The 26,023-nt window shown below is 46.0% G+C and overlaps 3 protein-coding genes, 1 long non-coding RNA gene and 1 other non-coding gene across 8 annotated transcripts in view; 3 read left to right on the forward strand and 2 right to left on the reverse strand.

Annotated features, from left to right (window-relative positions):
• Positions 1 to 14,004, reverse strand: part of LOC103792335 (large ribosomal subunit protein uL4) — a 521,713-nt gene extending 507,709 nt beyond the window's left edge. Inside the window, exons 1-3 of the transcript XR_013533875.1 lie at positions 13,879 to 14,004; positions 8,028 to 9,037; positions 4,685 to 4,760 (exon numbers count right to left, since the gene is read on the reverse strand). This is a non-coding gene — a transcript (large ribosomal subunit protein uL4). The remainder of the gene's footprint in view (positions 1 to 4,684; positions 4,761 to 8,027; positions 9,038 to 13,878) is intronic.
• LOC144582073 (uncharacterized) lies at positions 5,765 to 7,392 on the forward strand. The gene is made up of 2 exons (XR_013533894.1): positions 5,765 to 5,978; positions 6,764 to 7,392. It is a non-coding gene; the product is annotated as an uncharacterized LOC144582073 (long non-coding RNA).
• On the forward strand, positions 8,525 to 11,886 carry POLR1H (RNA polymerase I subunit H). Of its 2 annotated transcripts, none has more exons than XM_002746299.7 (5): positions 8,525 to 8,638; positions 8,805 to 8,959; positions 9,197 to 9,297; positions 9,504 to 9,613; positions 11,660 to 11,886. In XM_002746299.7, the coding sequence occupies exons 1-5, from the start codon at positions 8,568 to 8,570 to the stop codon at positions 11,682 to 11,684; spliced, it is 462 nt and encodes a 153-aa protein (XP_002746345.2). In that variant the 5' UTR covers positions 8,525 to 8,567; the 3' UTR covers positions 11,685 to 11,886. The 2 variants fall into 2 exon arrangements, with proteins under 2 accessions (XP_002746345.2, XP_008992337.1); XM_008994089.5 differs by having other exon boundaries at positions 8,606 to 8,722.
• PPP1R11 (protein phosphatase 1 regulatory inhibitor subunit 11) lies at positions 11,660 to 17,263 on the forward strand. Of its 3 annotated transcripts, none has more exons than XM_078368487.1 (4): positions 11,660 to 14,238; positions 15,527 to 15,635; positions 16,059 to 16,150; positions 16,354 to 17,263. In XM_078368487.1, the coding sequence occupies exons 1-4, from the start codon at positions 13,844 to 13,846 to the stop codon at positions 16,436 to 16,438; spliced, it is 681 nt and encodes a 226-aa protein (XP_078224613.1). In that variant the 5' UTR covers positions 11,660 to 13,843; the 3' UTR covers positions 16,439 to 17,263. The 3 variants fall into 3 exon arrangements, with proteins under 3 accessions (XP_078224613.1, XP_008992334.1, XP_002746336.1); XM_008994086.5 differs by having other exon boundaries at positions 14,154 to 14,426; XM_002746290.7 differs by having other exon boundaries at positions 14,154 to 14,426; positions 16,059 to 17,263.
• Positions 17,202 to 22,726, reverse strand: RNF39 (ring finger protein 39). The gene is made up of 4 exons (XM_003732608.6): positions 22,182 to 22,726; positions 20,418 to 20,440; positions 20,115 to 20,206; positions 17,202 to 18,633 (listed from the first exon to the last, which is right to left on the reverse strand). Exons 1-4 carry the CDS (start codon positions 22,542 to 22,544, stop codon positions 18,053 to 18,055), a joined length of 1,059 nt encoding a protein of 352 aa, XP_003732656.3. The 5' UTR covers positions 22,545 to 22,726; the 3' UTR covers positions 17,202 to 18,052.
• Between the last annotated feature and the right edge of the window lie 3,297 nt (positions 22,727 to 26,023).

A 26,023-nucleotide genomic window follows, 5' to 3' on the forward strand; every position in this document is an offset into this window, starting at 1 on the left:
ATGATTGTACCTGGACAGGATGAGTAAGAAGGCAAAGTGGTCTGTTATCAGCAATTTCTGTATTTTGGTCCTGGCTCTGCCTGACACCGTTGTGTCTCTAGCAGTTAACACATGTCCCTCTTTCTTTCAACAAATATCTATTAAGTGGCTAACATGTGTCAGACTCTACAGAACAGGCTTAGAAGCATAATGCCACAATGAAATAGAAATCTAACAGGCTCCAAGATCAGGCTTGTCAAATAAATGTACCACAATTTATATATCATATATACGTCTGGCACACAGGCACCAGAACATGAGATTAAACATGTTAAAGGAATGTTTATCTAAATATTTTTAAAAGAAAAATAAAACAAAAACTGGAAACCAAATGATACCAACAGAATATATAATTTAGTTGTGACATATTCATGCCATGGAAATGAACTACAGTGTCACACATCAACATGGATGAATCCAAAAATAATAATGAGCAAAAGTAATCATATACTGTATAATTCTATTTACATAAAGGCTATAAATAAGCAACTGTTGGAGATACATAGTAAAATCTATAAAAGCTAGGTGACAATTATACAAAATTCAGGATAGTGGTTGCCCCTAGGGGAGGGGGAGGGAGATATGAATGGGGAGAGCATACTAGGCTCTGGGATGTAGTAATGTTCCATTTCTCAGTCTGAGCAATGAGCACCTGGACATTTATTATTGTTCTTCTAAATAAACATTTTCATTTGTATATCCTATTTCACGATAAAAAGAAAAAAAGACCCCAAAAAAAGCATTAAGTGTGACTAAAGATTTAAGCAATGGTGCTTGGGAGTATTATCATATCATGCAGACACAGTGCAAGGAAATGAAAAGGTGGATATAATTTGTGAGGTAGAGATGATGGGTTCAGGTCTGCACAAACTGAGCTCCTGAAACACAGACCTTTATTCTTAGTCATATTAGGTATGAAATTGCCCTCAGATCACCAGTTGCTTTTATGCTAGATATGGAAGGGAAAAGGGGGAGTTGTGCAATTTATGTGTCCAGCTCTGAAAATCTTCATTGTAAACAATTACTAATAGGTCATGTGTTAGGTTACTTTTCAGCCCCACTCAGCTCAAAGGATTTGTCATTACCCTACTGATTTGCACTTTTAAGTCTTCTGCCTGTTGCATTCTGGTGATCCATTTCTAAGCAAGATATAGAACCTAAAGCTGAGACATAGTGATAGAAGGCCAGAGAACAGACACAGCAGCAAAGTTTACATGAGGCAAATCAGGAGGGTAGGACTGAGATTCTGATATGCATCCTGGCCAAATTCCAGAACTAGCAAAGAGAGGGCCAGTTCCTAATTCCAATCAAAGCAAATTCAGCCCTCTTATTTTCACACAGAAGTGGTCTATCTTGATTTTTAAATCTCTTGAAGGGATTAGGGAGCCTCTGAAATATAAAGGAAACTAAACTGACAGTAATGTAAAATGAATAGTGACCTATCATACCAGCAAACACTGTCAAAAACAGTAAGCTACTGGTGGGACTGGCCAGAGTCTAGAACACAGGAGTTATGTTTATCCAGTGCCACACTGTACAACAAAGCAGTCACTTCGCACATGTGGCAACTTAAATTTAAAAGAAATTCAATTAAACATTCCATTCCACAGCTGCACTAGCCACATTTTAAATGCCTCAATACCCACATGTAGCGAGGACTACTGTACTGAAGAGCAGAGGCACAGAACATTTCTATCATAACTGAAAGTTCTATTGAACAGCGGCTGACCTCGCAATATCCAGGGTAAAGGGTGTTCTGCTGGTAAAGCAAGTGGACATCAGAATTATCACAACTTAAGCATAATATTCCTGAGGGCATCCATTTCCATGTATTTGCATCTCTGCTCCTCTACTCTGGATCCCTGCTTTTCCAACTTTCTGGTATGTTGGAAGAAAATAACTGACTAGAAAACATAAATTTCATTCTGCTTTACAAGTGTAATTCTCACTTAAATTTATAAATTTACTTTCTGATTTATCAGTGAGTGCTGGAGGCCCGAGTTTGAGAAAGGCTAAGTTTGATTACCCCTGAATAGGTCCAAACATCAGGAAGGTCTTGCTTAAGTGGGTGACAGAAAGTGACAAAAAGAGCTGGAAGGAACGTGAGAGACTATTACACTCCCTTCTCTAACCTTTCTCCTTTTCACCCTGCTCACCTGAGCCAGGTTAGAATCCGTCCTTTGTACAGCACCCTGTACCTTTCTATGGCAACCTTTACTACATTATGTTTGTAGAGTGATCTATGCCATTACGAAAACTAGTCAAGGGCAGAGACTTCTCTTTATTCACCTTCAGTAACTAATACAATGCCTAGGGAAAAGCATGTAGGAGGCTCTCTAAGTTTCTCATACAAATAACTTGTATGGGGCAAATTACATTTTTAGGGCCTGGCTAGTAGTTCTCTGATGAAGGTATGATATTAAAGACAATATACTAAAAGATAGCAATCTCATCAAAATAACCCTTGGAGAGCTGGGGAGCAGGGAGAATAAAAGAAGCAGTTTAGAACAATTCTTCATTCACCATCATTGCCCAACACCAGTCTTCCCAAGTGGGGAAACTAATAGTTATGAAACAACTAATATATACTTACATTTCACAAAAACAATCGTCTTTCCAAAATGCTAGCAAATATTACTATTGCCACTTTAAAGATGAGGACACTGAGGCTGGGCACTGTGGCTCATGCCTGTAATCCCAGCACTTTGGGAGGCCAATGTGGGTGGATTACCTAAGGTCAGGAGTTTGAGACCAGCTTGGCCAATATGGTGAAACCCCATCTTTACTAAAAATACAAAAATCAGCCTGGTGTAATGGCAGGTGCCTGTAATCCCAGCTATTCGGGAGGCTGAGGCAGAAGAATCCATTGAAACTGGGAGGTGGAGGTTGCAGTGAGCTGAGATCACACCACTGCACTCCAGCCTGGGTGACACAGTGAGACTCCATCTCAAAAAAAAAAAAAAGCAGGGGCGCTGAACATTAGAAAGGATATAAAACTTGAACAAATGCAAATCAACTAAAAATAGTTAAGCTAATTTTCAAGTCCAGAACTATCTTCTTTTTTTTTTTTTTTTTTTTTGAGACAGAGTTTCGCTCTTGTTACCCAGGCTGGAGTGCAATGGCACGATCTCGGCTCACCGCAACCTCCACCTCCTGGGTTCAGGCAATTCTCCTGCCTCAACCTCCTGAGTACCTGGGATTACAAGCACGCGCCACCATGCCCAGCTAATTTTTTGTATTTTTAGTAGAGACGGGGTTTCACTTTGTTTACCAGGATGGTCTCGATCTGTTGACCTCGTGATCCACCCGCCTCAGCCTCCCAAAGTGCTGGGATTACAGGCTTGAGCCACTGCGCCCAGCCCAGAACTATCTTATATATCTGATACACACGGAAATATTCACTGAACCCCAGGGAGAAATGAGAATGAGCATTTTAAAAAGAAAAAGGTTCACATAAGAGATATAATTTTATCATAACAGCATTGAAAGTTTAATCTCTTATTTTTCCCATTTGACTTCTTAAAAAGGGTGGCATGGTCAAGAATTCTCTTTGATATGGTTTCATAATTGTATTCACTTTCTCTCCATCCTGAGACTTTTCCATAAGAATATTCACCTTAATCCGACTTCTACTGCATGGCTGGAAAAGAGGATATGCAATAACTCTTTCCAACTCCTTTATCTCTTTCTTTACTCTCTCATGCTTCTCACATGTAGGTAGTTGGCTCTGGCTTCTTCTCAAGATTCTTTCCTTGAGTCTTTGCTCTGTAAGTGCTCTCCCTTGAATCATGCGTTCCTGGTGATCCTAAATTTGCATCTGTTTCCTCTCATTTACCTGCTTTCTTCTCTGTGCATTCTGGATGCCATGCCCTTCTGGCATAATTTTTGGTAATTTTGTTTCACTGGGGAGTTGTAGCACTTGTCTAAGTGATTTGTTCTTAGATTTTCTAGCCTGTCCTGTATGATGTATGTGCCTTTCTATGTGTTTCATCTCTCTCTCAGGTACCAAATAATACTGTTTTAGTCCTGTGCTTTGGGTTGTTTTCCCCTTCATTTTTTTCTTGATTTCATTGCCAGTCTCTTCTTTCATCATTTCCAGTATTCTTTTATGATGAAAAGACTCTGCTTTGGCAACCAGTAGTCAAGAGAAAGAGCTTTCTCCCTACAGAGTGTTACATACTCATCTTGATATTTCTGAGCTACCAACCGTCTTGCTGCTGTTGTATGCAGACCACCTAGATTCTGTCAAAGTGAAGTTAGGAATTTACGATATGATCATCTTTTTCCTTTGAGAACACATTTAAACAAGATCCAAGCCCACCCTCCCTACTGACACCAGGAAAAGCTAGATGCTCTTTTACTTTAGCTCAATAATTATTATTTTTATTCCCATCACTCGCAGGTGAGCCTGTGAGCTCTGAAAGCATGAAGTATTCACTACCACAAATCAATAACTAGTTTAAAAAATGCATGGTGTTCGAAGTTTTCAAAATGATTTTTTATTTTGCAACTGTGGCTATAGCTGGGAAACATCTGCCAGTGTAGACATACTACCGGAATGCGTCACTTGGGCAGAAGGATTTTAAACCTAAGATTCCTTCTCTGTGTAGTTCTAAACTGTACAATATAAAGACAGTTTACTTACCAAGATCTTTTTCTCCAGTGGAGACTGCTGACCTGCAGCAATCCTAGGATCTTTAGATGAAGTAGCCCAGGCCAATCTGGAAGATAAAAAAACAAAGGTAAATTAAAATGTAGGAGGTGTCAGAACAAAGTTGCTAATAGGCAGGACTACAGCAGGGCCATTGCCCCCATGGGAAACCAGTGCATTCCTGTGGTGGAAAATAATGAATGCTCTTCTAAAAAGAGGATCTTTCCTTTCACATGAACAAGGATACTTTTCCTGTGGACTCAGTGTGAACCACTGTGAATCTTGTATTGGGGATTGTGAGTGGGAAGAGACATGCTCCTTATTGAGGTGTTGTCCAAGTACATCTGTGTCAGACTGCTCAGTCCTCAAGCCTCCTCTGTGTTCTGAGATGATTCTAGGTCCTAGTTTTCTAGATGATTCTAGGTTTCTAGTTTTCTCTTTCTGTAGTTTCTTGATCCAAGCCCTCTCTGCCTCTATCAGCACATACAGCGTTTCTGCCCTCTAATCTTTTGTTCTGAAATTCTGCTTTTTTTTTTTTTTTTTTGAGACAGTCTTGCTCTGTTGCCCAGGCTGGAGTGCAGTGGCGCCATCTCGGCTCACTGCAACCTCCACCTCCTGCTGGGTTCAAGAAATTCTCCTGCCTCAACCTCCCAAGTAACTGGGATTACAGGTGCATATCACCACACCCAGCTAATTTTTTTGTATTTTAGTAGAGATGGGGTTTCACCATGTTGCCCAGGCTGGTCTCTAACTCCTGAGCTCAGGCAATCCACCTGCCTCAGCCTCCCAAAGTGCTAGGATTACAGGTATGAGCCACTGTGCCCAGCCTGAAATTCTGTTGTTATTTGATTGCCCAGCCCTCTGCTTGCCTGCCTTCCAACGCCAATCATCCTTTACCCTAAATCCATCATGAAACTGTTCCCTGTTAGACTCCTCAGGATGGGAATTTGTGGTTTATTTGTAGAGAAGGCTGGTAGCAACACAAATGAAAACTATCAACTTTTATGTGTCATCCCTGGTCAAACCTGAGCTTACTGTGAGGTCATATTTAAGTCACTGAGGATGCCTGGCATTTCCTCTCTGTGCCTTTTATACCATTTACAGCTCAAAGGATGGGCTTTAGAGTCTGACAGGGCTAGATCTGAATCCTAATTCCACCACTTCCTAGGTGTGAAACTCAGGGCATGTAAATTCTGTCAGTTTTCTCATCTATAAAATGGAGACGTAAGACAAAAATCTGCCTCTCAGTGTTATAAAGAACAATTATGAATTCAAGGTAAAGAGCTTGGTAAGTTCTCAATAAATTCTATCTGTCCTTCACAGGTCAAGCTCCTGACTATAAAGTCTTTCTGCTCTACTCTGTCACAGTGATTTTCCCTTCCTCTAAACACTTGGCATATTTTAATTCTATAACTCATTTGAAAATTAATCATGACTTACACTGATATCTGTAGTCATATATCACTTTTAACATTTTGATGCTGAGATTTAGGCTCATGAGTGGAAAACTGTAATTTGTATCTACAATTGTGATGCCTCTATATTATTGGAAAGGACTTGATATCAAATATTTGGTCTCACTCACCTCTTAGGAACATTCTTATTTGCCTATGTAAGCTTATTTTGAGATTTTAAAAGTATGATCTTACTTTTACTTCTCTGTACATGGCTTCTAGCACAGTACTTAACATTACAGTCTGTGATCCCAAGTTCTCAAAATTAATGACTTTGTTGATTGCTGATGATCCTTGACACATATCTGAACATCTTTTTAAATATTTGCCATACATTGTATCTATCTTTTTATTAAATCATTTCCCAGTCCTCCTTGAAGTTTACAGACATGTTTTCTTTATATGCATGTTCTGGGCTCTCACATTTTGTACCTACTAGCACACTTTTATTGTATCATAATTATTCATTCATGTTCGTTGATGTCAGAGAACACATACTTCAACTTCGCAGCCTCAGCTCAAAACCTGGAATAGTTGCTCAATAAATACTTTGATTGTGAGCTTTTCTTGGGAAAAGGATATGCCTTGTAATGCTTTGTTCCTTTACTGAAATTCACAGGGGATGTTAGCTGAGTGTTTTTCAAATTAAAAAAAAAAAAACTGAGGAGGGCAGAAGGCTAATTTCAAGTTCCATTGACAAAGGACGCAGACACACAGATAAGTGAGAATAAAAACTGCCTATGACAATCAGCTCAACAACACATCTCCCTTTGTAAGACAAGACAAAATAACAAGCCATTTCACAGTTAAGTGATAGGCCTTGTCATTCTTCAGCAGTTTGAGTTTTAACCCTTTCGCTATGGTGTTCTCTCCATTACAGAGAAAGGCAGATGGGAGCCTCTTCCAACGAAAGACTACAGCTTCTGTCCTTCACAAGAGAAAATAGTGATGGCTTAATTATTCACAAGTGATCTTAGTTATTTATAGGTGATCTTAATTCTTTTACTAATGCCTCTCAGGTCTCAGGCCGGAAAGTGAGAACCTGGGGTGACATTGTGAGGGCAATGACCCTAAAGCAAGACGCTTTACAGCAGCTATGCCTGCATAAGGGCGACTAGGGCCGCCTCTGCTGTGCTACCGCGTCAGCACTGAGAAAATGCCCGCTGTTGAGCCAGCTAGGGAAGGAGGCGTCCAAAGCTGGCTGAGACGTCTCATTCACCGGGGGAGTTAAGCGAAAACTCCACTCCTCCAATCTCTTGCCTTAGGCCTGACAGCTGTCAGGTAGACCCACAGGCATCCGGGGGCTTATTTGTCTCTATGTGATGCTGTGCTTCAGTGGTCACATTCCATGTCCACTCTCATGTCCTACTTCTGTACCAGGTTCCTATTTTCTTAGAAGAGATAATCAGTAAGAGTAATATAAACTTAATGTCTTTGTTCTTTCTTAACAAGTATGGAAAAGTGCTAACGCATTAGGCTCCTTGCCTCATCCCGGCTCCTAGAAATTCCTGGGTCCGTACCTGTATGATATGTGATGTACTTGACCCTATCACTGCTACGCCCCATCTACCTTTCCCCTGGTTGCTGACCACCAACCACCAATGCCACACCTACTTACCCTGCCCTCAGCTTTGTACTCAAAAAAAGTCAGAATGCGCAGACACGACCGGGGCCACTGCCGGACTCCGCGATCTGGCTGGCAGTGAACCCCCCCCACCCCACGCCACCCCACCCAAACTTTCTATCTCTGTGTCTTATGTCTTTTATTTCTGGTTTCTTTTCTCCACACCAACAGAGAGGGGCTCACAGAACCCTGTAGGGCTGGACCCTGTACCTCCTGACTTCACCCTCACCACTTGCGGTCCCTCAAGAATCCGACTTACCCCTTACAAGCGGCGAACTGTTCCCAAAGCACACAAGGCTAGTTGCGCTCTGCTGAAAGCCCACGTTCTCCAGCGGGACCCAAGGAACACTAAAACTGTACGTCCCAGAACACTTAGCTTTCTTTTTAACTACTCTGCAGCCGCAAAAGGGAAAAACCTGCTCAGGATCAGGGATAGTTGTAGTTCTCTAATCCAAAGAAATCAGTATTCAGCAAAATACAGTTTTCAGGGGGATATCTCCCGGGACTCGGTTCCTGTAGGATGTGAGACAAAGAATAAATATCCGAGGATTGGGTACTGGTGGGAAAATTTGCTGGAAGCGCAGCATTGGCTACGAATTTTGTGCTCAACGTCTCAGCACTAGGGTGAAAGTGAAGCCGCAAACTCCCTTCGGAGAGGTTAGGCTCCATCTCTAAGGCTCCCGAGACAAGGTTCGCAATTATTTATGACGTCACAACCAATTGTCAGCCCGAATGCGTGACGCTCTAGCCGGCTCTAGCTCGCCGCTGAGCGGCGGGCGTAGAGCTGCCGCTCTAGCCCATGGAGTTGGCTCGCTCCTCTCGCCGGCCCCAGGAAAGGGTTGCAAGTCCTTTACTACCCGACGCTAGCTGGTAAGCCATTCCGGGCGTTTCAGCTCCCTGGTCACAGAGGCAGGAGGCGTGCGTGGGAGGAGAGCTCGGGTTATATACTCCCAGGTACTGGGACAGAACTGTTATGACCTCTGTGTTGGGGGGATTCCTCTCTTTTTGTTAATATAACTTCTAACTCCCTCTTCAGGCCTGACCGCATATGCGTCATGGACCTAGCCAGCACTTGCTCCAGCTTTCAGTCGGACTTGGATTTCTGTTCAGAGTGCGGCTCGGTCCTGCCTCTGCCAGGGGCTCAGGATACGGTTACCTGTACTCGCTGTGGCTTCAACATCAACGTTCGGGGTGAGAGGCTTGTACGCAGTGGTCCTGGCGGAGGGTCCAGGGTCGGAAACTTGGGGACCTCAAGATCGGCAGGGGACCCTAGAGCAGGAGATCAGGCAATTGTACATTTGGTCTCGAGATGAAAAATGAAGGAAAGGATATAGGGCTTCCTGGCCTAACCAGTCAGGGGAAAGGGGAGGTTTCCGGTGTCAGCTCCCTCTGGTTGTCTCCATAACCAGTTCTTACTTGCCTGTGCAGACTTTGAGGGGAAGGTTGTGAAGACTTCAGTTGTGTTCCACCAGCTGGGGACAGCCATGCCTGTGTCGGTGGAGGAAGGGCCTGAGTTCCAGGGACCTGTGGTAAGTTAATGAGCTCAATGACTGGCTCCATAAGGTGGGTAGGAAAGAAACGGAGGAATGATTGCAGAGATCTGGAGAGTTGTGTGCCCAAGTCCAAGAGGGAAAAGAGATGTAAAGCATCCATGTTTGAGAGGAGTGATCGCCTGATTCCTGTGGGAAGTGAGGGGATATGAACTGGCCTCCCTAACCCACCGGTTTCTTCCCAGGTTGACAGGCGCTGCTCTCGATGTGGTCATGAAGGAATGGCTTACCACACCAGACAGATGCGTTCAGCAGACGAAGGGCAAACTGTCTTCTACACCTGTACCAACTGCAAGTGGGCATCCCTTCCCCTCCCTCTGCTCAGTCTGTTTGCTAACTAAACAAATCCAGTGATTCTGTTGTTGTTGTTCTAAACCACCATTTCCTTTCGTCCCATTTCTGTGCAGTTCTGGTAATAAGAACATTTGTGGTTGGTTTTTTTTTTTTATTTTTTTTATTACACTTTTTTCTTTTTTTTTTAGTAGAGATGGGATTTCTCTGTGTTTCCCAGGCTGGTCTTGAACTCCTGAGCTCAAGCGATCCACCCACCTCAGCCTCCCAAAGGGCTGGGATTACAGGCATGAGCTACCCTGTCTGACCTACTTTTAGGATATATAAAAGGAAATGAAAAAACAAACAAACAAAAAACATAAGAAGCAGGTATTGTTTAGTGGTCGGCATCTTATACTGCAGTCTTCAACTGCAGTCAAGGTAGCTTTACATTGGAGAAAATTAGTCACGCACGATTTAGGGAACATGGGCTTTCTGAATTATTTTAAGACATCATCTTTGTCTTTGGTGTCCTTCAGTCACTACAGTATATAAAAATGTGATTTTTTAAAAATTCCGTTTGGGATTTGTTGCACTTTCTGAAACTGAGAGTGAATTTTTTTTTTTTTTAATCAGCCTTGGAAAATTATCAGCTATCATCTCATTTAATATTGCCTTTCCCCCATGTTCCCAGTCCTCACATTCTGGACCTCTAATTAGTTACAAGAAGAGAGGTGTCTCTTTTGTCCTCCATTTCTCTCACCCTCTTTTCATATTTCAATCGCTTTTCTCTTTATGCCACCTTCTGGGTAATTTCTTCAGGTCCCTCTTCCATGTCACTAATTCTGTCTTCAGTTTATTTTAAATATTATTTTTTATTATTGCTATTACTTTGAATTCTATTTACTTTTCAAATCTCCTCAATTTTTAAATAATTTTCAGTTCCTTAATCATATTTTAAATTGTTCATTCTTTATATATTTAAAATATTAATTATGGTTATTATAGTCTATGTCTCATAATTCTGATATCCATGGATTTTGTCTTCTGATGCTGCTGTCTTTTGTTTCTGCTCTCTCATGGTGCCTTTTTTCTGTTTTGTGATTTTGTCTATAAATTTGAGTTTTTTAGAACTTGAACTGTAGGAATTCTTTGAGACCTTGAGTGAGTGCTGTATTCTCAGCATTTGCATTTCTTTTCCTTGAAGCACTATCAAGCTGGAATTACTTTAAATAAATTCTTGGCTTCATGTTTTTTGGAGCAGACAGATAGTATGAATTTGAGCTGCAAATCCACGTAAGGGTTAGCTTATGGTTAGAAATTCTCAGGAGAGAGTTTTCTCTCCTGCCTACTAAGACAAATTCCCCTTCTATAGAGTTGAATTTTTTCTTTTCTTGTTCACTTTTACAAAAAAGGGCAGCTCTTTGCAGTTCCCAAATTTATGCAGGGAATCTCCTATCAGACCTTTTACATTTTGTCCCTCATTTCCTATGCTTTCAGTGACCGTCATAACAGTATTAAGGGCACCATAGTGTCACGTTTCATTGGGACTTCAGTTTTCACTGTCTGGATTTCTGGTTTTGCATAACTTTTACCAGTGTGAAGTTTGCCTTTACTTTCTCACCATCTCATCAATGGATTAAAAATATTCACAGTCAGATATATCTTTTAAGAGTATTTTTTCCTATCGCTGGTTGTCATTTTACCAAAAAAAAAAAAAAAAAAAGATTTTTTTTCCCTGACTGTGGCTTGCCTATTTATTTTCTTAACCCTCTTTAAATGAGCAGAAGTTTTAAGTTTTTATGAGGTCCAGCTTATCCCTTTTTATTCTTTTACAGCTAGTGCTTTTTGTGTCCTAAGAAACCTTTGCTTTGAGGTTATAATTCATTGGATATATTTTTAATCCCAGCATTTTTAGTTGTCTTGGAATTGGAATTGGAGGATTATTTAAGGGAGCTAGTCCTCAATGATGTCGTAAATAAAAGTCCTTCCTTGATTATTTAATTGCATATCTTATACTACTAGAAACTCTTCTTTGAGTGAATATAACAAGTCCTTTCTTTCCTCATAGGTTCCAGGAGAAGGAAGACTCTTGACCTTTTTTCTGGACAACTCAACAGTCCCTCCCTCCTTTTGGAAAGTGAAGGATGCTGGGTTCTTCAATGCCTTATCCATCCCATCTGGTTGCAATGTTTTGCTCCCAGAAGAGAATCAGATCATCATGTGGGGATTATCATTGTTCCCAGAGTACTCTTACCTTTAGTTGAATTTCCTTATTAAAGTTATATTTTTCCATAAGACCCTGACATATGTATGTTACTTATAATCTACCTTATTCCAAAAGGAATTTAAATGAGTTTACAGAGATATATGAAAACGAAAAGGGGGAAAAATAAGGACAAAAAAGTAGAGTCAGAAATGAGGCTAATGTAAACAAAAAGCAATTATAAGTATTGCCACTCTACTTAAATCTATTTGGTTCCTGAATTTAGGGTAAGAAAAACTAGGAATTTGGAGAGTGAGACATTTCACAGAAATTCTGACCAGATCTCTTCAGTATATAAATTTGGACAACAAAAAATCTACATAATACCACTAAGTGATCACTACAGGTGGATATTTTATTACTGAGATAAATACAATATACAGTTGACTCTTGAACAACACGGGTTTGAACTACTTGAGTTTACTTATGTGGATTTTCTTCCACCTCTGATACCCGTAAGATAGCATCACATTTAAGCCCTCCTTTTCCTCCTCCTCAGCCTACTCGACATGAAAATGTGATCCACTTCTACTTAGTGAATAGTAAATATATTTTCTTTTCCTTATGATTTTCTTAATGTTTTCTCTAGCTTACTTGGCTGTAAGACTGCAGTATATAATGCTATACAAAACGTGTTAATCAACTGTTTATGTTATTGGTAAGGCATCCAGTCAACAGTAGTTAGGTTTTGGGGGAGTCAAAGTTATATATGGATTTTCAGCTGTTCAAATGGTGAGCACCCCTTATCCCCACATTGTTCAAGGATCGACTGTATATTATAATAGATTCCTATATAGTAACATAGAAAAAAGTAAAGTCACAAGGAATCCTACTCCACAGAGATAACCAAATTATACGGTGTATCTGTGCTTGTGTATATGTATGTGGCTCTATATATGTGTGGTGCTATATGTGTTTGGTTTTTCTTAATGGACTATACTAGATATGCTGAACTGTCTTGCTGTTTTCTGTTTGGACCAAAAACTTTCAAGGGGAACAAATACATACTCAGGTTCTGCATTCTTGGGCTTAAATGGCGATCGAAGGGTTCAGTAATAATTATCACATAATTGTATGGCCCTTTATATATATTCAGAGCTCTCAAACAGCTATCTTGTTTGACAGCAACCTGGAAAATGGGTAGGGTAGTCTTTCCCACTGTACATTTGAACTGTTGCAGCAGTTGACTTTCCTGACCCACTCCTGAAATCTGAAACAAACCTATTCATGTTTCTACCCTACTTTAAGCCTTTCTCTGGCCCATAACACTGACTGGATTAAGCCCAAGTTTCTTAGGAAAGTATTCAGATCCTTGCATATAACCACTACTTACCTGTCAAGCTTCATCTGGCAGTCCCTCAGATCCAAGCAGTACAAAACTCCATTTCCTGTAGTACACACATCTACAACTTTGTAAGCTGCTCTCTAAAACCTACTTGTCTGCCTTCCTGGTTCTTGTTTTACCACTTTCTTTTGCCCTCTTAAGAAACGTGCATATATCTTTATAAAACGGTCTATACTGTAATTTATGACCATTTCTCTGCTTCATCCTACTCATCACCCCAGAGAGAATGTTGGCAGTAACTAAATTCAGATTTACAGATCAGACTTGGCATTTGTTAATGCTCCAATACTTCATATTTTTGTCAGTTTTCCGCTTGCCTACCTTTCCTACTAGAGTGGGAGCTAAAAGTCAGGGTCTGAGTGTCTTACGCGCCTCCATCTTCAAGGCGTAGCACAGTGACTGGGAAAAAAAAAAAAAACACCCACGTTGAACGTGCACTAAACTGCCCTGCTCAAACACCTACAGGCACGAGGCGAGGGCTAGGACCCACATCACTTGAGTCTTAAGTGTGTTTCCAACTGCTCCCAAGTTCCTTTTTCATTAGAGAAACCCAGACGAAACAACAAGGAAAGGGAAATAGGCCACGATAGGGTCTATATTTCTCCTCAAGTTTCCTCGCCCGTCCACTCACCCAGACAGGGTAAATGGACTGCGGCAGGACTCAGCCTGGTGCACACACCTCGCCCTCGTCACACCCACTATGCAGTTTCTTGCCCGGCTGTACCCATCTGGGCGCCTCTCCTGCTTCCTCTAGGCTGTGCAAGCGCGAGCTGCCCTTGACTCTCGCCCCGCCTCCGACACCGGCAATGATACCCCTTCCGCCAAATTTGTTTCTCTTTCTTGCAGCGCCTGCGCGCTGTCACGTTACGGCGGAACTAATCCAGCGACGCCTGCGCTTTGACGCATTTGGTGCCGGGGAAGGGAAAAAGGAGGACTGCAGAATGCGTCACACCCGGAAGCAGAGAGCCGGAAGTGGAGTTGGCCAGGCTATCCCGAGGGGTGGAGAAGCGGAGGCCCAAGAGGAGGGGGAAAAAAGAAGGTGGAGGATCCTGGCTACCACTCTGAATCCGATACCGCTTCTCTTAGACCTCAGAGACAGAAAAAGGGAAGGGTGTCTTATCCCCCTTCCTCCTCTCATCCCTCTCCTGAGCCTTAGCCATGGCCGAGGCAGGGGCTGGGCTGAGCGAGACCGTCACTGAGACAACGGTTACCGTGACAACCGAGCCCGTGAGAAAGGCGGGGGGCGGTGCTGTTAGGGGTCTGGGAGATACTGGGAGGGAGGGGACAGGGCTGAGAAGAGTTGCTGGAGGAGCTGGGCCTGGGGATATGGGAGGTGTGGGGTTGGGTATCTGGGGCTGGGAGAATCGGAAGGTATTGGAGCTATTTGGAGTGGCAGAGATGGTGCAGGAGGCTGATCAAGAGACGTAATAGGGAGGTACAGTAAGGATATGGATGTATGCTGCTTGGGTTATGTGTATAAGTAATGAACGAATGGGAAATTGAGGATTAAGGAGCCAGGAAGATGTTGGGAGGAAATCAAAGGTCGTGTAAGATAGCACAGTTGAAGGCCAACTTATCAATATTATCAATACTTATCATAAATATTTGTTGAATGGATGAATGTAAAAGGAAGTGACAGGAATGAGGAAACAAGAAAATTAGATGAAAACAGGCATTTTGAGAAATCAGAGAGCAAAGATGTAAATGGAGAAACAAGAAGTATTTTTCCAAAAACATGTTAAGTTTCCTTCAAAGGGAGAAGGTTGCATTGGGCTTAATACTCTTGGATTAAAGGGAGTTTAGTAATTAATAGATTAGTAATACTTGCTACTAGAGATGCCAGGATGCAAGGGAATGGGCGGATAAGAGGTAAGGAGGGCTGGAGCTTGAGAATGAGAGTTGTTGTTGTTGTTGTTGTTTTTAATGGGAAAAAGAATAGGGGATCTGGAAAAAGGAAAGGAAATCAAAGATTAGGTGCTGGGGACCGAAAAATAATTTTCATGTATTCATACTACCAAGGATGATTTGGGGAGGAAGACAGAGAAACAGCAAGGATTATATTTTCCTTCAAAGAGTTGCTGGGACCTTCCCTAGGTTAGCAATTGAATCCTCTTATACTGGTGGTATAAGAACAGGAAATAATACTATTCCTCAAGGGACTCCCTGAGGTCAAAGACCTGTTCTGTTTTATCTTGTCTCAGCTCCTCTGGTGCTATGTCTATGGTACTGATTGAACTAAAGAAGAAAAGAGAAAAGGTTCCCTGGGAGGGAGTGGGAAAGGTCAGTAGGAAGGAACTAGATAGGTACGCCCATCCTTAACCTTCTAGGAGAACCGGAGCCTTACCATCAAACTTCGGAAACGGAAGCCAGAGAAAAAGGTGGAATGGACAAGTGACACTGTGGACAATGAACACATGGGCCGCCGCTCATCAAAATGTGAGTAATTGTTGGCCCACAGTAGTCCTGGAGTTCTGGCTCCCTTCAGCATATCTTGTATCTACTCATATTCACTGGCTTTCCAGAAGCCCCCAGATGCTTGTAATTCTGTCACTTTTTTGGCGGTTCTCTGGTATCAGGGAAAGAGGTTAAGGGCTGAGGGAAAGAGGTAGGGACGGGCTAGAATTGGATTTGCCTAGGTCTGCCAGCAAGAAGTATCAGAGGTGGCAGAAGTGGGGCTTTGATTTCTTGGTTCTGTAAGAGGACAAGGGGGCTAGGGCCTGAGTCCCAAGGGGTGGGCCTGGGGGAGCTGGATCCTGGAAGGTAAGAGGAAATAGAAATTTTCACTGAGATTGAGTGCAAATGGAACTGATTGTACATCTTACCCTTCCTCTTTAACTGGGCTCCTCTCTCTAAATCCAGGCTGCTGTATTTATGAGAAACCTCGGGCCTTTGGTGAGAGCTCTACGGAAAGTGATGAGGAGGAAGAAGAGGGCTGTGGTCATACACACTGTGTACGTGGCCACCGCAAAGGACGGCGTCGTGCATCCCTGGGACCGACCACCCCTCCCCAGCCTCCTGACCCTTCCCAGCCCCCACCAGGGCCAATGCAGCACTAAATTCCTCTCTACCCAACCATTCCTGTGTCTGTCTGGCCCTGAATGTATCCATGTGGCTACTTCTCCAGCCCCTTCCTTCCCTCTCTTTTGCCTGATAGAGGGAAGAGGAAGAGAAGAGTGGACAGAGATCCTGGAATTCTGACTTGCTGCTATTCCAGAACCCAGGCTCCTGGGTTCCCCTAGTCCTCATTTTTCCTCCCAATACTCACCCTTCTCTCTCGAGGGATCTAGGCACCCTGGTCCCAGTCTCTTCCTTTTGTTCTCACTGCCAAACTGCCTGTCCTGGGATCTAGTTATCCTGGCCCTGCACTCTCAACTTGAGTAGTGAACACTTAAATTGGGTTTTCAACAATCCCAGCTTTCACTGCCAGGGCCCCAGTCAGATTCCAGGAATTCGCACTCTAGCTATGCTTGCTAATCCTGGTTTAGAGCTATCCCACTAAAATAGTTAATCCAATTCTTAGTTCTTGCCTGTGAGATATGAGGTCTTACAGGAGACCTCAGGGCTCCCAGCCCTTCTCCTTTTGCTAACCCTCTTCATGCCCTCAAGAGGAGTTAGGAGAGAGGTCCTTGCCATTCTCACCTCTAATGGAAAATGGAACGAGAAATAATCATATCCTGTCTTCCCACCCTTCTCCTGTGATTTAGGATTTCTGACAAAGCTGGCTTGAGATTGATCACTTAGAGCCAACTATCTACTCAGCCTTTTGTTTTTCACCTTCAGAGACAAATCCAATATAGTCCCAGGGACCTGGGGGGAAAGGGAGGGAGCAAAGAGATGGGGGTATATCCCCTATACTACACTCTTACCGCTTACTTCCTAGGCATTGATTTCTCTACCAGTCCAGATGATCAGTTCTCTTGGCCCTCCCTACCCCTTACTGGGATCTGGTTTTCATTTTCCAGCCCTTGCCATACACAATTGCAGAGATCAGTCAAATCCATACCACCACTGAGATCTCATTTATTGCCACAGATGCACAAAATAAATAACCCAAAATCACAAAATGTGTTAAATATGGGCCCATTTATACATATGGGGAAGGGCGTGAGACTATACACAAGGATGAGTTTGGGGATGTCTGAAGTATTCCCAGGTTGAGGAGGGAGAAGGGAAGTAGCACCATTGGTTTCTTTCTGTAAATATGTGCGCAGAGAAGTTTCAAGAAAGTTCTTATGGAAAAAAGGCTGTGAGCATAGAAAGCAGTCATAAGAGGTTGGGGAACTAGCTTGTCCCTCCCCACCCCCTGATCCCCCAAAAGGGTTATGAAGCTTCCTAGAGGGTCCCAGGGCCCAGACCAGGGTCAAGCCTCTTGTTTTAGGAGAACCCTCAGTGGACAGGCAGGGTAGCCCAGTCCTTAGATCTGTGGGGAAGGCCCTGAGCCCTTCTTTGGAGCTGAGAGGCAAGAGTGGGAGTTAAGTATTTGACTAGCAGAGCCTCTGTGTAGGAAATGCAATCACTTTACCAGTACTGCTAGGGAGGAGGAACTGTCCCCCACTGCAGGCCTAGAATAGTATAGAAGGGGGGAAGTCAGTTAGGAAGTAAGTACTGTAGTAGCTGTAGGGGAGAGAAGATCCTTAGAGCCAGGGAGCCCGAATGGATTTGGTTTTGAGCAGGGATGTGAAAACTTGGAGGCCAGCTGTCTTATTATTTTAGGGGAAAAAATGTGGGTTGGTATTAATACTCCTACAATGGGCGTGTGAATGAGCTCCCTGAAATTAGAAGGGAATTCCACGCCCAAAAAGAAGCAGCTGCAGGGCCAGTGGCCGGGCCAGACTTCTAGCTGGAGACGAGACTCAGCTTTCCGCTGGTACAATGCGGAGTGGGGCACGAGGGTCACGGGTGCAGAACAGCGGGAAGATGCGCTCCCCCAAGGGACCGGGCGCCTGGAAGGCGAAAAGCAAGTCCAGTGAGCGGCCGTCGTAGAAGGCCACACGGCCCCGCTCCCAGTCCAAGTCCACGCGAATGCGCCGCGGCGGGGGCTCGGCGCCGCCCAGCAGGGTAGGCTCGGGTGCCGTGAGGGCCCACAGGCGGCCACCGCGGCCCTCCACGGCCCACACGGCCCCCGCAGGGCACAGCCTCACGCGGCCCTTGCGTTGCACGGATTCCCCAGCGGCGCCCACAGCATAGTGGCTCTCCCCGTCGTCCTCATCCTCCCCAGAAGAGTCTCTGCAGGAGGCGGCGTCCCCAGTCTCTACTTCCCAGCAGTGGCGGCCGGCCCCGAAGCCCTGCGAGCCCAGCACAGCCGGGAGCTGATCGAAGCGCGTGGGGGCGTCAGGAGGCGAGGGTGTTCCTGGTGGAGCCAGTTGGACGCTGCGGCGGTCGGCGGAGATGAGTAAGCGACGGTGCGCAGTTCCAGGGTCCAGGGTCAGGTCGGCTGAAGAGGGGGAGGGAAGGAGAGGACATCATGAGTTTTCTAAATCACAGGTGGGGTAGGGTGGCGAATAGTCGACGGAGAGCATGTAAAAGACTGAGTGCTAGTGACCCCACAACAGCTCAAAAGGACCCAAAAGAAGGAAGGCATTTGACGAGCAGGCTTGGGCAATATCGGACGTTGCTCTGATGCACCACTTCTGTAGAAATGAACTTGGGGAAGGATCATACCGGCCCAGGCCCGGGGAGCACATCAGGAAAATCAAAGGAGAGGCTGTGGGGTTGAGGGAGGAAGAGTGAGGCTGATCTGACTTCGAGGGAGGAGTAAGGGCTGATACCTCAATTTGCAGCATCTGGGGTGGAGAATGGGAGCTGGGTCAGCAAAATGGGGATGGCTCATCTAAAGAGAAAGGCATACTGATACTGGAACCTCAAGTGACAGGGAGGGGCACAGGGAGGAATCCAAGGTATCCTGAGAAACCAGACCACCCACCCACAGCAATAGGCGGGGGTGGACAGGCCTATTTCTATAGAGGGTGTGGGGAAGAGGCGGAGAGCAAGTAGTGATAGCCAGAGACCAGAAAGAAAGAACCATTAACCTTGTATGTGTGGGGTGCTTTGAAGAAAGATTTCTGAATTAGGGGGTACCAGAAGCAATCTGGACTAGGTGAGATGATGGATGACCAAGAGGGTGAACCATTTTCTCTAGGCGGTTTAAAGAAGGGTAGAGGGCACCCTTGTTCTTGGGAGTGAGTGAGGAAGGAAGGGTCAAAGAGATGCTGGGGTCCCCTTCCAGAGAGGAGTGATGAGAGGTGGTGGAAGCAGAGGTTTCCTGGGAGGCACCTAACCTTCAGGGAGCTGCTGTTTGACTATGAAAAAGGAAGAGGGAAAATGGTTGGAATATGAGGACTCGAGGATGGACGTTGTTATAGGCTGAATTGTGCCCTCCCCCCACCCAACCCCCACCACTCGCGCGGGCACACACACACACACACACACACACACACACACAAAGATAGGTTGAAGTCCTACAAACTTCCGAATGTGACCTTGTTTAGAAACAGGATCTTTACAGAGGTAATCAAGTTAAAATGAGGGTCATCAGCATGGCCCCTAATCCAGATTGCTGACTTACAGAAAGAGAAAATTTGGGCACAGAGACAAATGCATGCAAAAGAAAATGTGCAGGCCTGTCACCCAAAGCAAGCGAGGCTACCAGAGGGCAGGAGACAGGCAGGGAACAGGTTCTGTCTCATGGCCTTCAGAAGGAAGCGACACTACCCACGCCTTGATTTAAAACTTCTACCTCCTGAACTCCAAGATAAACGTCAGTGGTTTAAGCCCCCTGTTTTATAGACTTCATTGCAGCAGTGCAGGAAACTAATGCAGACATAAGAAAGGACCTGATCTTTTTTAGGGCCAAAAGGGAGAAAATCTAACACAGACGCTCATTCAATTCCCTTCCCTCCCTTCTTCCCTCCTTACCTGTCAGTCTGTGAAGCATGTTTTTGACCACTGGATAATCTTCAGGGAGATCAGCCTCTGGATTAGGTGACTTGGGTGCTGGGACTTCAAATCTAGACAGATGAGGGGAAGGGTCAGCAAATCAGCCCTCTGATGCTAATGCCCCACACACATACCTCACTTGAATCTCTGGAGGGAGAAGGGGTGAGGCTATACCCCCAGAAAACCTGCCTATTAATGGGAACAAAGATGTGGGCCCAGTGGGAACATGATGGCTATGGTAGCTGCTAGTGAAAAGGAAAGAACAGTAAAAGCAGAACTCACCGTCTCCACGTCTTCCTCATATCCTACGATGGACAGAAACAAACATGGATGTGAGGTCTGGGCTTCATTCTGGGGCATCCTTCCCTATCTTCCCCCCTGCCCAGGTGAGCTCTGAGTTGGCAGCGTCCCACCTTACCTTTCAGGCTGATCTCGCCTCCTTACCCCCTGTGCTCCTTTACCTCTCATTCTCCTCCTTCACCTTTCATGATCCCTCCTTCCTCTCACCCTGTAACTTTTTCCTCATCCTCCTAACTCCATCCCCACTGTCCTCCCCATCTCCACTCCCCAAGCGTTCTCAATTTTCCTTTCCCAGCCTCATCCATGCCTGTTTCTTGTCCCCAGAGCCCTTGTCTTCCTCTGCTGCCTCCCATTCTCTGTCTCTTTCAGTGCCTCTATCCTTATCTGTCTTCCCCAGTGCATCCCAGAAAAACATCTGTCCCTTCCACCCTCCATCACACAGACCAAATACACACCCAGAGCCCTTGGGCTAAGAGTTGGTATATAAAAGCCTTACAATAAAGCTGTTTCCCCTCTTACAGTAAAAGCCCCATGGCATTTATTGGGCCCTTTGCATTGTGTCTCTGGACGCTGGCCAGGGAGGCAGCTGGGCTTGAGTGTGTCCCTAAAAGCCCAGCAGATCCGCAGAGTACTATGGGAGCCAGGAGAGGGCACTGGATGCTCCCCTCCAAATACTGGGATGCCGACCCCTCCACTTTACTGTCCAGTGCTGATGGCTGGAGTAGGCTGGTAAGGTAGAGAGGGGTAGAGAGAAACAATTTGCCTAATTGTGCCAATTACACTCAGACTAATTAGGTCTATGAAGACTTCAAAGGCCAGAAGCAAGACCCAAGACCAGCTTGGCTGCTGGGGAGAAGCCAGTCAGGAATCTCAGACGCCCAGGTGTCGGGCAAGGGAATGGGGTTGGTGGTGGCCAAGAAGCCGGGGCGAGGGAGAGACGCGGGGTTAGGTGGGTGTTAAGACTGAGAGGTGGAGAGGAGCCAGAGGCCGCGAGGACGGTTCTCCCGCACCTCGCCTCCACCCGTCCCCGCTCCTGCCCGGGGCCCTGGGAGGAGCCGAAATAACAATAACAAACAACACACAGCTTAGCTTGAGCCAGAGTCCGGGACCAACCCCCACGACGCTATAAGGGCGTTTGCATCTGCGCTCCCCTCCCCACCTCTTCCATCCTCCGATCAATCTCCTCCTCTCCAGCTTTTTCTCCGCCACCCACCAACCGGCCGAACCTCCTACTCCCCTCCTCTAAGCAGATTCTGCCCTCGCCCACCATCCTCCCAGACCCCCGCTCGCCCTCTCCTGGGTTGGCTCCCCTTTGCGCCCACCGCTCCCTTCCCTCCGCCAGCTCTCCTCCTGCCGGGCGCCTGCAGCGGCCCTGTCAAAACTCCTGCAGTTCCCGCGCTCTTCGCGGCAACTCTAGGGCTCTCCGCGTTCTATCCAGTACCCCTTCTCTGCCTTCCCAATCTCTTCTCCCCAGCCCCTCTCACAAGGCTCAGGCATCCGTCCAGCCTCCTCCCCTGTGAACCAAGTGTCAACTCCTCTTTCGTCCTTCTCGGCGTCTCGCACCTTAAGGAGCCAGCGTCAGCCCTCGCCCCCTCATCCTTTGCTTTTCTCTCCCCACCCCATCCTTTGCCTAAACTTCCACAGGGGCTCCGCCTCCGGAGGTGCCATTCCCGGCTTCCCCGAGGAACCCAGAAACCTCCCCCTTACACCAACAACTCCGCACTCGCAACGCGCGCCCAGCCTCACCTCTCCGTGCGGGTCCAGAGAGCCCATGGTGGGGATGCGCCCCCCTCGGCGTCTCCCAGTGAGGGCCCCAGGCTCAGCCAGCTTCTGTCGCAGCTCGCGGCTGATCCGCACCTCCACAGCCAGCCGCACATTAGACCTCAAGCTGCGGCGGGGACACGGCAGGCCGCAGCAGGGACAGGCGGTGGGGGAAGCCTCGGTGCCAGTCGCCGGCGGGGTCCCCCAGCGACGGGCCAGACACGCGCGGCAGAAGCTGTGCTCGCACGCCAGCAGCACCGGGTCCTCGAAGGGGCCCCCGCACAGAGGACACGTCGCCAGCTGCTCCAGACGCTCCACCAGCCCCGGGCCCAGCTCAGGCGCATCCATGGAAAGCCGGGATCTGGACGCCGCCCTTTCCGCGACCACCGCGACCGCCTTCGAGCGCGCAGATGGCGGGCCGCCCCTGCTGCTTGCTGTGTAGATGCCCTTCTCTCCGACTCCCGCATTAACTTTTGCCGCTTTCTGCCCCTCTCCTGGGATTGCCTCTCTCTTCAACCAGTCTCAGTCTCGGCCAATCTCTCCACCACATCAGGCTTTATAGGGAGGGAGGAGGCTCCCACGGGAGGTAAACACTAGGTCTTGCGCAACGCCTCATCTGGTTCTCCTGCTTCCCGAGTAAGGTTTGGGGGAGGAGGAAGGGGAAAATAGTACACCTGGGTCCCCGAGCCTAGGAGGCTGCCACTAGAGGGCGCTCTGGGGGCGGGGTAGCCCTGTAGGGGGAGGGTAGCCCCCTGTGACCCCCCCCCAAGAGCCCCAGTTTTACGTTATGCATGTGGTGCGCACATGGGCCGGGTGCCCAGGCTCGCTCTTGGCATGTGCACCCACATTGCCAAGGTGTGAGTCATTCCAGGTGGCTGGCACACCTACCTCTGGGGGCTGGGGGCCGGAAGCACAGATCCTGGTTTGCGTGGCTTTGGCAAGCCTCTGAGTGTTGATGTGTGGTTGTCATTCCCTCTCGCCTTTCCGTCTTCCTTCCTTACCTATTAAGGGCTTAAGGGCACTCTGAAGCTCTAGGGTAAGGGGTGGAGAGCAGGCGCCCACACTCGGCCTCGGAGTCAGAGCAGAGCTCTCTCTGCTCTAAGTCTGGCCAGCTCCCAGGGCTTCGCCTTACTTTCATTCTGGGTCTCTCTTTCTGATCCTTTCTCTCTATTTTTCCCTGTGTGTGTTTTTATTTTCATTTTTATCTTTCCCCGCTTCTTTGGAATGTACCCAGTATTCTCTATTTCCATTCTGGTAGTTCACTGAGGCTCAGGGAGCTGGAATAGCCGAGGTCACATAGTAAGGGAATGACCAGAAGTGGAGCCTACCCTGGTCTTCTTCTGACTTGTGCTCTTGCTGTGACTCAACCCTGCCTTTTTCGCTGACAGATCTCTGGGACTCCCTCCTGGTTCCTGATTTTTTTCTGATGTTCCTTTGTGCCTTCATTCCTCACTTCTATCTCTCTCTTTTTCTCCTTACCTGCTCCTCTCCCCACCTATCCTCTTCCTCTCTGCTCCCACCTCTTCCTAGCTTCTCTACCCTTTCAGTCCAGGTCTAGCTGACTGGATACTCATGGGGTTTGTGCATAAGTAAACATCCAGATGTCTACAACTATGATCACCCACAGTTATATAACATGTGTCTGCGTCCATCAATGTCCAAATGCTCTAATGTGTCTAAACCTGCAGATGAAAGCACTCATGTAATACAAACACCACAGATATATATCCTGTGTATGAATAGCCTCATACACATCGTCTATCACTGGGATAAATGTCCAGTGTTATTTAGGAACAGATGGACATGCTCAAAGAAAACAGACAAAGAGGCAGATACTCTATCATTAGTTTTCTTATTAATAAGAACAACAGTGTAACAGCAGTAAGTCTTTATGGAGCAGCAGGACTTCATTAGACACCCCTCCAGGCACCCTTCTTCTTCCTCCCTCATACTTATCAGGGAGACACTCAAATATGACACCCTGATAAACAAACCTGCACAGACAAACACACAGACATTCATCTTGGAACAGCCCTTCCAGCTCAGTGCCCATAAAACACACAGATACCCAAGCATAAGACTAGTTATGACTGAAATCTATTTTGTAACAGGAATAATGATCCCCCAAAGTTGTCTACGCCTGTCCTAATTCCTGGAACCTGTGAATATGTTACCTTACTTGGAAAAGGAGAATTAAGCATGCAGGTGGTATTAAGATTGCTAATCGGTTGAGTTTAGAGTAAGGAGTTTATTCCAGATTATCCACATGGGTCCAATGTAATAACAACCATCCTTAAAAGGGGAGGACCGAGGCAGGTGAGGAGGAACAGAGAGATAGCAGCATGAGAAGTGATTGCCCTGGCTTTGGAGACTGTGGCTGGAAGCCATAAGCTAAAGAAGTGGGGAGCCTCTGGAAGCTGCAAAAGATGGGGCAATGAAGTCTCCAGCAGACCATTCAGAAGGAACCAAGCACTGCTGCCACCTTGACTTTTGCCCAGTAAAACTTATTTCATACTCTGAACTACAGAATAATAAAGTAACAAATGTGTATTGTGTCAAGCCTCTACGTTTCTGGTAATTTGTTGCAGTAACGTTAGGAAACTAATTCACAAGCTTGCCTTTCTCCTCGTCTCTGGCTCTCTGCGTCTATGCACTCTACCACATGCACTCTCTGTTGTCGCACCTTCTAATTTGTCACATTTCTGGATTCTCTGCCTCTCTTGACCTTCTTGTCAGTCTCCTGTTGTCTCTTTTCCTTTGGATTACTTCATAGTCCTCGCTTATCCCCGACTCCAAGGCCTCTCAGGACCTTTTTGGATCTGGGCTTGAAGTACTAGAGAAATGTCCCTGAGTCTCAAGAACCTCAATTGTCACCAACCCAGGTGCCTTGCCATGGCCCTCATGAGCTTTTCAGTGGTTAACAGCTTCATTTGCGCATTAGAATCATCTGGGAAACTAAAATTCCTGATGCCCAAGTGACACCTCAGACCAATTAAACGGACACTCTGGGGATGGGTCCCAGATGTCAGGACTTTGAAAAGCTTTCCAGGTGGTTTCAGTGTTTAGCTAACAGGGAAACCATGGCTTTGAATGATGGCTGTCACTCCATTTTGCTCCTTATGCTCTGCTGCAGCGCCTTCTATCTGTTGTTCCCTGAGCATGCCGCTGCTGGCGCCTTTGCACTTGCCGCTCCCTCTACTTGGGCCTCTGCTCCTTCAGAGCTTCACATGGCTTTCTCCATTTTCTCACTCATGTCTCAACCCAAAGGTAACATTTAGAGAGGACTTCTTTTACCACATGATTCTCAAGTTGTCTTTCTCAAAGGCATTCACTAACTCTGTACCCAGATTTAGTATCTTCCTGGTATTTATTACTGTCTGCGATGATCTATTTATTGACTTTTCATCTGTCTCTCTCCAACAGAACTAACCTTCATGTTTGCTGCTGCTTTCCCTGCACCTAGAACAGCACCTGGCACACAGTGAGTCTCAATAAACTTCGGCTCCATTGTTGAATTGCTCGTGACTGATTGGACAATGTGAGAGGGTCATTTGATTGACTCTGCTTAGACCTTCAGATCTTCTCAATCATTAGTCGTGCCTCACTGACATATGCCAGGCACAGTGCTGGGAAATGCTCATGTGATATGAGACGTATGGTACTCAGTCTGGCTAGGAAGCTTGTGACTAGTTGTCGTTTGCCTTCCATAACCAGGTGATGAGGATTCCTGCTAACCAAGCATCAGCTCAGCCTTTATATCCTGGTTACAATGAGTTCATACCTAATGGTTCCAGGATGCCAGTAAGGGAAAAGGCATTTGGAGACAG

The sequence above is a fragment of the Callithrix jacchus genome, chromosome 4 (genome assembly GCF_049354715.1).
Source record: "Callithrix jacchus isolate 240 chromosome 4, calJac240_pri, whole genome shotgun sequence".
Lineage (NCBI taxonomy): Eukaryota > Metazoa > Chordata > Mammalia > Primates > Cebidae > Callithrix > Callithrix jacchus.

Coding starts and splice junctions, on each gene's coding strand:
- POLR1H (XM_002746299.7), top strand. CDS start 8,568: ATGGAGTTGGCTCGCTCCTCTCGCCGGCCCCAGGAAAGGGTTGCAAGT. Junction 8,960..9,196: donor CTTCAACATCAACGTTCGGG/GTGAGAGGCTTG, acceptor TTGCCTGTGCAG/ACTTTGAGGGGAAGGTTGTG. Junction 9,298..9,503: donor CTGAGTTCCAGGGACCTGTG/GTAAGTTAATGA, acceptor GTTTCTTCCCAG/GTTGACAGGCGCTGCTCTCG.
- PPP1R11 (XM_078368487.1), top strand. CDS start 13,844: ATGGACTGCGGCAGGACTCAGCCTGGTGCACACACCTCGCCCTCGTCA. Junction 15,636..16,058: donor GGGCCGCCGCTCATCAAAAT/GTGAGTAATTGT, acceptor CTCTAAATCCAG/GCTGCTGTATTTATGAGAAA. Junction 16,151..16,353: donor GCTGTGGTCATACACACTGT/GTACGTGGCCAC, acceptor TTTGCCTGATAG/AGGGAAGAGGAAGAGAAGAG.
- RNF39 (XM_003732608.6), bottom strand. CDS start 22,544: ATGGATGCGCCTGAGCTGGGCCCGGGGCTGGTGGAGCGTCTGGAGCAG. Junction 20,207..20,417: donor ATGAGGAAGACGTGGAGACG/GTGAGTTCTGCT, acceptor TCATCTGTCTAG/ATTTGAAGTCCCAGCACCCA. Junction 18,634..20,114: donor CATGCTTCACAGACTGACAG/GTAAGGAGGGAA, acceptor CCCCCTCTTCAG/CCGACCTGACCCTGGACCCT.